This window comes from Pongo pygmaeus, chromosome X (assembly GCF_028885625.2).
Source record: "Pongo pygmaeus isolate AG05252 chromosome X, NHGRI_mPonPyg2-v2.0_pri, whole genome shotgun sequence".
Classification (NCBI taxonomy): domain Eukaryota; kingdom Metazoa; phylum Chordata; class Mammalia; order Primates; family Hominidae; genus Pongo; species Pongo pygmaeus.
The window spans coordinates 122,897,003-122,909,989 of NC_072396.2; the positions used below are offsets into that span (position 1 = coordinate 122,897,003).

Here is a 12,987-nt window from a genome sequence, read left to right on the forward strand (position 1 = left end):
CTAAAATGGCTTTATAAAGATAGAGATTTTAGGTCAGAAAGATACTAGGGCTGTTAAAGTCATGACACTTAAGAGGCAACTACTAAGAGTTAAATTAGGCTTACCTTTCCCCAGAATTGCTTCAGGAGGAATGTTTGTTTGTTTATTTATTTATTTAGAGACAGAGTCTTGTTCTGTTGTCCAGGCTGGAGTACAGTGGCAAGATCTTGGCTCACTGTAACCTCCACCCCACTGGTTTAAGCAATTCTTGTGTCTCAGCCTCCCGAGTAGCTGGGACTAAAGATATGTGCCACCACACCTGGCTATTTTTTGTATTTTTAGTAGAGACAGGGTTTCGCCGAGTTGGCCAGGCTGTTCTTGAACTCCTGACCTCAAATGATCCACCCTCGTTGGCCTTCCAAAGTGCTGGGAATACAGGCGTGAGCCACCCTGCCTGGCTGAATGTTTATTTTAAAAGAAATGTGTCAGTATTGATCAAAAGACAGAAAGTTAAATTGTACCTCAGTAATTTTTTTAAGACAGATATATATAAGGGTTGTTTGTATATCCACATTCATTTAGGAATTGTGTAGATATTGTCTATGATTGAAATAGTTTTTGATCTTTTATCTCTCCCTCCAGTTAGGGATATTAGTTAGGGTCCCTCAGTGATAGGGAAGATGTTTTGTTTGTATCAGGAGATAAGAGAGAAGGTTGTGAACAAATTAGATTTGGGTTTCCTCCATCCTGGGACTTCTGGGTAAAATGGGATGAGAGATGAAGCATTTGCTTTCTGACAAAGCAGCATGAAGCACTCTCATCATCCCCATGCCAAAGAGTGATTTGCTTCTTTGCATTACAAGGAAAGAAGGGTCTTAAACTCTTGGCCTGGATACTCTAGGTGATCCTGAGTCTGCTGTGACTGAGCTTCAATGCATTTGGCACAACCTGAGCTACATGAAGTGTTCTTGGCTGCCTGGAAGGAATACCAGTCCCGACACTAACTATACTCTCTACTATTGGTGAGTATGTACAGTACAATTACTGGAAGACTGATTGTAATTGTGTTGGGAGCCTTTGGATCCAACCTAGTCAAAAAAAAAAAAAAAAAAAAAAAAAAAAAAGAACCGTCTATTTTTTTCTGCAAACTCAACAAGATGGACAATTTGCTTCAATGAAAAATGCATCTGCCTTTGGTGTCCACTTTTTAAATAAACTTTCTATTTTTAAATACAGATCTTGTATATTACCAGAAAAAATGTACAGAGAGATCCCATATACCCTTCACTCAGTTTCTCCCAGTGGTAACATCTTGTGTAACTATAGTGCATTATCAAAACCAGAAAATTGGCATTGGTACAATCCAAAAACCGCAGTCCTATTTCAACAGTTTTACATGCACTCATGTGTGTATATATGTACAGTTGTATGCAGTTTTATCACATGTGAAGATATACAATGGTTGCATCACCGTAAGGAGTTGCTCTTTTATAGCCACACTCACCTCCGTCTTAAACCATCTCTCCTTGTACACCCCTCTCACCCAATCCTCTAACCTCTGGCAACCGCTAATCTGTTCTCCAGCTCTTTAATTTTATTATTTCAAGAATGTTACCAAAATGGAATCCTATAGTATATAACCACTTAAGACTGGCTTAAAAAAAAAAAAAACTCAGCGTAATACCCTGGAGATCTGTACAAGTAGTTGTATATCAAGAGGCCACTCCTTTTTATAGCTCAGTAGTATTCCATGATATGGATGTACCAGTTTTTTAAACCATTCATTCATTAAAGGATATCTCAGTTTTTTCCAGTTTTTTGCTATTATGAATAAAGCTACTGTAAATATTCACATACAGATTTTTATATGAACATAACTTTTCATTTCTCTGGAATAAATGCCCAAGAGTGCAATTGCTGGGTCATATAGTAATGGCTTATTTAGTTTTTTTTTAATGCCAAACTATTTTCTAAAGAAGTTAGTTCACCTTACATTTCCACTAGCAATGTATGAGTTATTGATGTCTACTTTTAAAAAGGAAAATGATATCATGTCCAGGGTCAAAAAGTTGTTTGTTTGTTTGTTTATTTATGTTTTTGAGATAGAGTCTTGCTCTGTCACCCAGGCTAGAGTGCAGTGGTGAGATCTCGGCTCACTGCAACCTCTGCCTCCTGGGTTCAAGTGATTCTCCTGCCTCAGCTTCCCAAGCAGCTGGAATTACATGCATGCACCACCATGCCTGGCTAATTTTTGTATTTTTAGTAGAAACAGGATTTCAACATGTTGGCCAGGCTGGTCTCGAACTCCGGGCCTCAAGTGATCTGCCCATCTTGGCCTCCCAAAGTGCTGGGATTACAGGTGTGAGCCACCACACCCAGCCTCAAAAAGTAGTTTAGCTTCCTGCAAAACAACTTTGATATTTTGATATTTGATACTTTAGTATTTGGTATTTGTGACTATATCTACTACAAAGTTTGTTAAATTTCTAAGTTAGTCTTCCATCATTCCCTTTAGAGCCTAGAATTATTAGCAACAGAACAAGGAAGAAAGACCAGGTTAATCCAGTTTAATTCAGTAAACCTTTATTTAGAACACTTTGTGGATAAACCACTGAATGCACAGCAGAGACAAAAAACATATCTCTTCTCTCCTAAAGCTCAAAATATAGAGGAGAAGATAGTGCCTGATACAGTGACCTGCATTAAATTAAGTAAGACAGTGTATGCTGAAGGCTGTTGCAGAGGGATAGATAGATTCCTGTGGGAAGTTAGGTTGGAGCTTGGGGTGGTGGTCGAGGAGAGGTGGATGGGTGGATGGAGAGGGGACTGAGAGGCTTTGATGAAGGAGGAAGACTGCCTAGATGGGGGAGTTTCTCTGGGGCCTCTGGGGAAGAGCATTTTGAGAAATGGAGGTATTTAATCATTGTGATATCAGGGTAGAGAAGGGGAGACCTAGCATAGGCAGTCTGCCTCCACATGGCCTTGTTCCCTGACTGTCATTTGTTAAGACTGCTTCTGAGAGAATGGGATGTGGAGAGCCATGTCCAAGACTTGTGAAGCTACTGGATAAACATGGCCTTTCATGCTAGAGTGTCTGTTTTGCCTGATGACATGATGGAAAGCATTTTTGATACATTAAAACACTCATGGCTATATCATGGAATAGAATGCAAAAAAAAAAAAAAAGTAACACATTCTTGGATGAAAACCTCCAAAGTTGCCCCAGGATTCACATCTGCACTCCTCCCTGGTGGAAGGATTCTCCTGGCAAAGTTGGGAAATCCTGCAGGTGGAGCCAGAAGTTCTGTGTGGTTATGTCTGAGGTCTGTTTCTTTTTTCCCCCCTGATGTAAATCTCATTTGAGGTTTTGTAGTTTCACCTGCTCACTCTTGGTACCTGTTGTTTCTCCTTTACTTAAAACACTTCAGTGGCTCCCTGGTGGCTTTAGGTTAAAGTCCAAACTCTCCAGCATGACAGACAAATCGCTTTATGATAGACCTGGCCCCTGTCAACCTCTCCAGACTCGGTTGCATCTGCCTCCATGCACCCCCACCCCTCTTGCAGCCTACCATTCGCCCACAGCAAACTTCTTTCAGTTCCTCAGACTGCTTTCTTCAAATACTCAAACAGAACACTAGATTTCAAACAGAATATTCAAACAGAATAGTGGAAACATTCTGCATCCTCTTGTAGCCTAGGCCTTTCCTTTTCATTTGGATGCCTCTTATTTGTCTCTATCCTTATTTCAGCCCAGACACCATTTCCTCTCCAGAAAGCCTTCCTTGACCTCTCAAGTCTAGACATGTGTCCCTTCCTCTTGTCCCATGGCACCTTGCAATTTCTTGTGTCATACTACCCAGCACATTGTGTTGTCATTTCCTGTTACTAGGTGGTAGCCTGCTACAGGCTTCAGTTTCTCTTGAGAGCAGGAGCTGTGTCTTGTTTCTCCTGGTGCCTGATATATAGTAGGTATTCCATAAATAAGTTGTGAATGTTTGGTAGGATCCAAAGCTAGAGAATATTCAGGGTTGCGGTGACGACTTACGAGGTATAAGCAACTGAGGAATATTATGGTTCATGAATAAAAAGAGAGAAGGATTGAGTAGATCCAGCTCCCTAAAGAATTGCTAAGAAGGGGCCAAAGAACTAAGCCTTACTAAGAAGGAGTAGCCTGGCTGTTGATGTTATAGTAAAGTTTAGGGAGAGCTGTTACATAAGCTTTTAAGATGTCTTGTGAGTTGGTAGCATCCATGTGTTTATTATGCTGTTAACCCCTCTTGTTTTCCCTGGAGTCATTATTGGTAAAACCACAGGGAAAACCTTTAAAGAATCTATGTCTATATAAGGGACTGGAAAAGAAGGGAAGAAGTCTTAAAACTGTATCTCATTCCATGGCAGACTGGGTAGGAAATTATCCCAGCTATTAGAATCAGGGTGGCACTGGAGGCAGATGGTGGCCTAGTCCTTGGGGTTCTTCTAAGACAAAAATAGGGAAGTGCCTTGGGGATATACTAGCGAAAACAAAGTCTCAATGCAAATTGTTGAAAGAATGTTTCCTCTGGGTGAATGAATTACGAAAAACCTGGACTGACCAATTTGAAACAGCATTCCTCTTCCTCTGGGCTGAAGCAGGCTCTCACCAAAGCTGAGAGCAGATGGTACTTGGGCTGGCTTTCAGCCCTCAGTTGATGTCTTTTTGCAGAGAACAATCTGCATAGCCACTGGAGGTCACTGAAGATGCAATTCCAAGATAGTGGTGGGTCACTAGCATCCAAGGGGGGCAGATATCAAGGATCCTACTTTTTTTTGCGATAGGGTCTTGCTCTGTTGCCCAAGCTGAAGTACAGTTGGTGTGATCATTGCCCACTGCGGCTTCAACCGTCCAGGCCCAAGCCATCCCCCCACGTCAGCCTCCTGAGTAGCTGGGATCACAGGTGTGTACCACCATGCCCAGCTAATTTTTGTGTTTTTTGTAGAGATGGGGTTTTGCCATGTTGCCCAGGTTGCTCTCAAACTCCTGGGCTCAAGCCCGTCTCGGCCTCCCAAAGTGCTGGGATTATAGGCATGAGCCACCGCACCTGGCCTACTTCTTGTCATACACAGTCCCAGAGCTGGTCATCAGCAGGGGCTCTTTCTGTAGTGTAGTTCTGTGCCATCCAGTATAGGAGCCACTGGCTACATGTGGCTAGTTACATTTTAATTTAAATCAATTAAAATTGAATCAAATTAAAACTTCAGTTGCATAGTCTCGCCAACCACTTTCACAAGTGATGAGTGGCTCTTGTATTGGACGGCACAGATAGCAAGCATTTCCATAATCCCAGAAAGTTCTGTTGGATGGTGCTGGTATAGATTCTGTATCTTATCCCCTTACCACCCCACAGCTTATTCTTTCTGGAGCCACACTGCTTGGGTTGAAATCCTGGCTCTCTTCCTTACTTCAGTGTGATTTTGGGTAAGTCCCTTCTCTCTCAGCCTTGGTTTTATAATCTGTGAAATGGAGATAGTAATAATAGTGCCTACTTCTTAAGGTTGTTGTGAGAGCTAGTGTTTAGAGCCATGACTAGCTGCTAGCATATGTAGAGTAAGCGCTCAATCCATGATAGCTATTATTACTATTGGCCGGGCGTGGCGGCTCACGCCTGTAATCCCAGCACTTTGGGAGGCTGAGGCGTGTGGATCATGAGGTCAGGAGATCCAGACCATCCTGGCTAACACGGTGAAACCCCATCTCTACTAAAAATACAAAAAATTAGCCAGGCGTGGTGGCGGGCACCTGTAGTCCCAGCTACTCGGGAGGCTGAGGCAGGAGAATGGTGTGAACCCGAGAGGCGGAGCTTGCAGTGAGCTGAGATGGCGCCACTGCACTCCAGCCTGGGCGACAGAGCAAGACTCTGTCTTAAAAAAAAAAAAAAATACTATTTATTATTATTATTATTGTTATTCATCCCCACTCCCTTGCAGATGCAGTCAGTACACAGTGCTGGCCTCTTCCCGTCTCAAGGAATTAGTACCTAACCCATATCTCCTTCTTGCTTGCTCTCCTCTAGATAGATCCTTTCTAATCAAAACCACAAAAGAAAGGGAATCAAGACACAGTGCTCATTAGCAAGCACCAGAAATGGTTTAGGTACCAGTATAAATCACATCAAACAAACTGCCAGAGACTGTTTTCCCTAACCCCCAACCATAAAATATGGAGTCTTTTTTTGTAGGTTTTTTTTTTTTTTTTTTTTTTTGGAGACGGAGTCTCATTCTGTCGCCAGGCTGGAGTGCAGTGGTGCGATCTCGGCTCACTGCAGCCTCCGTCTCCCGAGTTCCAGTGATTCTCCAGCCTTAACCTCCTGAGTCGCTGGGATTACAGGCACGTGCCACCACACCTGGCTAATTTTTGTATTTTCAGTAGAGACGGGGTTTTACCATGTTGGCCAGGCCGGTCTGGAACTCCTGACCTCAAGTGATTCACCCACTTCGGCCTCCTAAAGTGCTGGGATTACAGGCGTGACCCATGGTGCCTGGCCTGGAGTCATTTTTTGAAATCAAAATAATTCATTGAAGCCCTAGGGCAATGACTTGTGTCCCTGCAGGGACAGTCTGGCATTGAACAGACCCTGGCCTGAAGAGCTGCAGACTAGTCATGCCAACGAATTTTAGGGATTTTTTTTTTAACCACATTAATCATCTTCTGAGTTGGGAGAATAGTCTTTAATTTGTCAGTTTCCTTCTCATATCTGCAGTGTGACTCTGCAGATAAATTCAGTATACAAATTTTAACAGGAATCACCTGCTGTTTTAGGTTAATGTTTCACAAGAATTCAAGAAATGTTATCTATTCAGAAGCAGTATTTTCCCTTCTATAATTATTTCTAAATTACAACAAAATTATTTTGAAATTTCATTATCTGTGATCCATGAGCATATGCAGAATACTCAGGGTACAGAAATGAAAAAGGGATCAAGAAGATTGTGCATTCGAGGAGTTCCTCTCATCATTAAAAAACAATTTTACACATGGCTTTCTTTAGTTATGTAAGAAAAATGTCATTAAATTTCTTCAGTTTCTGTTTTTGACCATGAGCGGAAAACATTCCAGGAGTGTCTGATCCAAAAACTAGTCATGACAATAACTTCATTTTTACAACACTGTTTTCTTCATAAACCACAGGGCGCTGCAACAAGGGGGAAAAGCTTATGTACTACCTATTGAAGGAAAAAAGCATTTTCTATATCGAAGCATTCCTTTGTGCAGCCTTTGAAGGAATAAATACATTAGCTCTGAGTTTTTGTTTTTTTTTTAAACTGACTTGCAGCAGAATCTCCTGGAGAATTGCTGTTCAAATGCTGGTTCCTAGATCCTGGCAAAACCTTCTAAATCAGATTTTCTGGGAGAGGGTTTGAGAAACCTCCATTTTAAAGTAGTACAGAGGATTCTGAGGTAACAGGTTAAGGATTGGGACTCTTTATTCTTAGTTCCTTTTTCTTAAAATTGTCTTCCTTTTCTGCAAAACCTTTGTGCAACTCCCTTTGTGGCTGATGATGTAAGACTTGACTCTGTCTTCTGCCAGTTACTACAAAACAGTTCTCTGATAGCCTAGATTAAAAAAAAAAAGTGTAATCAACACATTGTCTGCCTGCGCTGGGCTAGGTGCTAATGATCTTTGGGGAAAGGTATGTGTAGAGGAGAAATGGGAAATAAGGTACCTGCAATACTGCTTATGGAAGACAGTTAAAGCCACACAGTGGAGTGAGACACTTGGAAAGCCATTATGTTTTAGAATATTGACCTGGCAGTGATTGGAGGGCACTAATAATGAAGGTCAGGGAGGTCAATCTGAAGAAGCAATGGAGCCTGTAGTCATTAGGGTATGAATCTCAGGGTGTGGGCAATGGATGTATCATAAAAGACGAGGATCCATGAAGCTTTGCAAAGGAAGAAAGAACAGAATTTGGTGATAGAATACAGGGAACAGAGGTGGGGGAAAAGGTGATTTTAATTTAAATTATCTAATCTAGGAGCCCAAAGAAAATGAGCTCTGGCCAATAATGGGAAGGTTGGAAGAAAAAACAGTTTGGTGGGGAAGAGGGTGCATGATGTGTTTTGGACACTGGATTTGAGGCAACGGTAGAACACTCAAATGGAGCAGTTGGAAATCTGGGATTACTTCTGAGGTGAGATGTCAGGATTAGGAATTATCAGCATAGAAACTGTAGTCGAGGGATGAGGGAGTAATAAACTGGAGGTGACTGGATGAGGGAGTCAGAAAGAGGGAAGAATGTGAGTAGTCCTCCTACTCCCCCTCTGCTGGAAGAGGGAGGAGGGAACGGAACAAGCCAAGAAACAAGGAAGGAGCAGGGTAGAGGGACCAGAGGAGGAATCGTAGAATTCAGCAGATAGGCATTTTCAAGAAGCATGAAACTTCTAATTCCAACCTTAGAATGTCTTCTCTTATACAGAAGAAATAGGCCTCCTGTAGTCTCTATAGCTGCTGACAGTACCAGTGTTCATCAAAAAGGAACAATCTAGGCTGGGTGCAGGGGCTCACGCCTGTAATCCCAGCACTTTGGGAGGCCGAGGTGTGAGCCACCGCACCCAGCCTGCTCTTATTTCTTGAATACTCTGTTGAATATAATACAGAAGATTGTCTCATTTTATCTTGTAGGCACAGAAGCCTGGAAAAAATTCATCAATGTGAAAACATCTATAGAGAAGGCCAATACTTTGGTTGTTCCTTTGATCTAACTAAAGTGAAGGATTCCAGTTTTGAACAACACAGTGTCCAAATAATGGTCAAGGATAATGCAGGAAAAATTAAACCATCCTTCAATATAGTGCCTTTAACTTCCCGTGGTAAGTTTTAGAAGTCCTCTAAAACAGTATGGATAAAAAGTGTGTTATATCTTTTGCACAATCAATACAAATAATAAAAAACGATGATTTTGGGTTTAAGATCTTCTGAAACAAGGGACTATATTGATGTATAACTTTCTTTGATAGATCCTTTTTAAAGAAGTAAACTTGGAAATTCTTTTTATTGAACACATGTGCCAGATGCTTTATCCTTGTTTAGAGTACACTGAGAGTTAGAACAGTTAGTTGTAGAACCAACATTGGAATTGTCTTAGTTCATTGTTTGTTTGGTATTTTCTGGTATTCTGTTGCTTATAACAGAAAACCAGAAACTGGGTAATTTATAAAGAAAAGGAATTTACTTCTTACAGTTCTGGAGGCAGGGAAGTGGAAGGTCAAGGGGCCAAATCTGGTGAGTGCCTTCTTGTTTGTGGGGACTTTCTGCAAAGTCCCAAGGCAGCACAGGGCATCACATGGTGAGGGAGTTGAGCATGCTAGCTCAGGTCTCTCTTCCTCTTTGTGTACATCCACCAGTCCCACTCCCATAATAACCCATTAATCCATTAATCGGTCAATAGATCAATCAATTCATGAAGGCAGAACCCTCACGACCCAATTATCTCTTTAAAGGTCCAACCTCTCCATACTGCCACATTGGGGATGAAGTTTCAACATGAGTTTGGGAGAAGATAAACATTCAAATCATAGCAGGAACCCAGGCCATCTGACTCTAAGGTCTAGTCTCTTGATACTTAAAGAGGATGATACTCATAATGATCATATATAGTTCCTAAGTAATCTGTCTCTTAGAAAAGGCATAGACTTAAGGTAGTATAATAGGGTGATATTCAAAATATTTAACATTCTGTATGGCATGGGCACTGATCAGTTAGAAAAACCAGTATAGCCATAACTGTGGGTTCCAGCTGCATGTCAGCCTGTTAGAAAGCACCCTCAACTTGAACACAAAATATCTGATTAGGTTCTAACTCCTCCACTTTGAGCAAGGCATATAAACCCCCTTCAAATATTTCCTTATCTGTGAAATGGAATATATAATCTCTCTCTATCTAAAAAAATTGTCATAAGGTCCAAATGACGTAAAGCGTATTAATGCATTTTGTAAATTACTAAAGCAAATTCCATAAGCATAATGGTTTATTTGTTGAAATATCCCAACTGGGAGCTCAGATTCTGGCTTAGATAGTCATAGAAGTGAATTCTAATAGGGTACCAAAGTCAGCTTACTTTGTAGGCCAAGGGAGTGAGGTTGGAGTATTTTGCCTAGTGGGGTAAGCTGAAGCAGAGCCCTTCTCTTTGGCAGATTATCTTAGATGACCTTTTAAGTCTTATTTTGCTGTTTTTCTCTCTGGATATTAATGGTGACATAAAGGAAGAAGGAAGATCCTTCTCAGATAGAAGAGATATCTTCAAGTTGTTTTCTGTTAATTACCCATTATCTTCTATTGCTTGGTCTTAAGTATAGCTGACTCCTGAAAAAGTAAATTGACCAGGCTAATGCATTTTTAAAAATAAATTATTTTTTCTTTTTCTGAGACAGAGTCTCTGTTGCCCAGGCTGGAGTGCAGTGGCGTGATCACAGCTCACTGTAGCCTTGACCTCCTGGGCTCAAGCTATCCTGCCATCTCAGCCTCCCGAGTACCTGGGACCACAGGCGTGTGCCACCACTCCAGACTAATTTTTGTATTTTTTGTAGAGACGGGGTTTTGCCATGTTTCCCAGGCTGGTCTCAATCTCCTGAGCTCAAGCGATCTACCCACCTTGGCTCCCAAAGTATTTTACTCTTAATTGTGGTTATAAACACACAACATTAAAATTACCATCATAAACATTTTAAGTGTACAGGTTGATAGTGTTAAGTATATTCACATTGTTGTGCAGCAGATCTTTAGAACTTTTTCATCTTGCAAAACCGAAACTCTGTTCATTAAACATTAATTTCCCCTCCCCTCTGCCCTTAGCAACCACCTTTCTGCTTTCTATTTCTATGAATTTGACTACTTAAGATACCTCATAGGAGTGGATTCATATAATATTTGTCTTTTGTGACTGGCTTATTTTACCTAGCATAATTTCCTTCAGGTGCATTTATGTTGCAGTGTGTGTCAGACACTAAGCCAGTGTTTTAATGGTGGTCTTTGATTGGCATTAATAAGTGACAACTAGGGAAGCCCCTTGTATCTGGTGCCTTATTACTCATCAGGTGGAAGTACATCTGGATCCAAGCCTTTCTTTATTCTCTATGTTGCATCTAGACGTCCTGATTATACCCTGGTCATTTTCTAACCAGATGCAGGTCAGAGTTCATATCATCTGCTAGATACCCAAATATGTTACTTAAATCCATTTTACTAGGCAGTTTTAAATAAACTTCTATAATTGTGGCTAATCAGAAATTCTAAAACTATATATCTGACCATGAAAGGCCACTAAATGCATCAGCTCTGTTTTGATTTAACTTTATGAACCCTACATATATATGCAGTTGTCTCTGAGTATTTGTGGGGGATTGCTTCCAGGGACTTCCAAGGATACCAAAATCCATGGATGCTCAAGTCCCTGATAAAAAGTAGCATAGTACTTGCATATAACCTATGCATATTTTCTCACATACTTTAAATCATGTCTGTATTACTTATAATACCTAATACAATGTAAATGCTATGTAAATAGTTGTTATATTATCTAGGGAATAAATGAGAAGAAAAAACTCTGTACATGTTCAGCACAGATGCTATTTTTTAAAAAATATTTTCAGTTCATGGTTGGTTGAATTCATGAATGTGGAATCCATGGATATGGAGGGCCGACTGTGTGTTTGTGTGTATAATCAAACTTTGGAAGCTTACTTGTGTTCTATTTTTGTTTTTCAGTGAAACCTGATCCTCCACATATTAAAAACCTCTCCTTCCACAATGATGACCTATATGTGCAATGGGAGAATCCACAGAATTTTATTAGTAGATGCCTATTTTATGAAGTAGAAGTCAATAACAGCCAAACTGAGACACATAATGTTTTCTACGTAAGGTTTTAAAATTATTGTTTTTATTTGGCTATTTTTCTTTTACTTGAATTTCTTACATTGAAATATCAATGAAACATAGCTCTTACATTTGTCACCTTATGATGATGATGGTAATGAAACTTCTTGTCTAAAATAAGGCATGGTGGAAGATTTGAAGATTCATGGTATGATAGTATCAGCTGCAAGTTTCAAGCCATTTATTCATCTGTAAGCTTCTTAGAAAGGCCTATTAAATGATAATTCATTTGCTCAACACGTTCTTATTAAATATCTACCACATGCCAAGCACTCTTTTGTGTGCTAGGGGTAAGGCAGTGAACATGACACCTGGCAAGTTTTTTTCTTCATGAAACCTACATAATAGAAAACGTAAGTAAATAAGCAAGCTAATTTCAGAGCATGAGTGCTGTGAAGAAAATAAAATGGGCTGATGTAGTAGAGTGACTGGGAGAACGAGAGGGAATATTAGGTAGGGAAATCATCTGAGGTAATAACATTTGAGATGAGACCAGAATGATGAGCAGGCACTAGCCATATGAAGATCTGGGTGTAGGGAGTCAGCAGATACAGACTCTGAGGCAAGAATGAGCTTAGCGTGTGTGAGAGAACAGAAAGGAGGGTGGTGTGGCCAAAATGTAGCAGGAAAAGATGTCTAAGCAGTAGGCAGACATAAGATCACGTGGACACTTTGGAGGCTCTGATAATACCATTCTGTTTTCTTGGAGTTTGTGGCAACTAAAGTAATCAGATTTGAGTAGTCAATATTTGTTGGATTATGTGCCTGTATGCTATTCAGAATCAAATGCAGAACATGCTAATTAGAGGCCCTGTAGGACACTGACCAGAGTGTACTATAATCTCAGGACATCAGTCCAGTTGTTCTGCTTTAGGGTAAAGGTCACAAACTAGGGCCTCACACTTTTTTGTTTGGAACACAAAGTCATGTTTTGTTTGTTTCTTTATTTACTAGATTTGAATTTTTTTGCCCAGATTTTAAATCATAGTACCTTAAGAGTGTGTGTCCATATGTAACTTACCTGCACATTGCGCACATGTACCATAAAACCTAAAGTATAATAATAATAATAATAATAATAATAAAAGAAAAAAA

At 40.3% G+C, this 12,987-nt stretch overlaps 1 protein-coding gene across 2 annotated transcripts in view; it reads left to right on the top strand.

Annotated features, from left to right (window-relative positions):
* The window catches only part of IL13RA1 (interleukin 13 receptor subunit alpha 1), a 79,141-nt gene that overhangs the window by 24,925 nt on the left and 41,229 nt on the right, over window positions 1-12,987 (top strand). For both annotated transcript variants that reach the window (XM_054471908.2, XM_054471907.2), the window contains exons 4-6: window positions 881-1,001; window positions 8,640-8,827; window positions 11,722-11,873. In XM_054471908.2, the coding sequence (XP_054327883.1) occupies window positions 881-1,001; window positions 8,640-8,827; window positions 11,722-11,873 (461 nt within the window). The remainder of the gene's footprint in view (window positions 1-880; window positions 1,002-8,639; window positions 8,828-11,721; window positions 11,874-12,987) is intronic.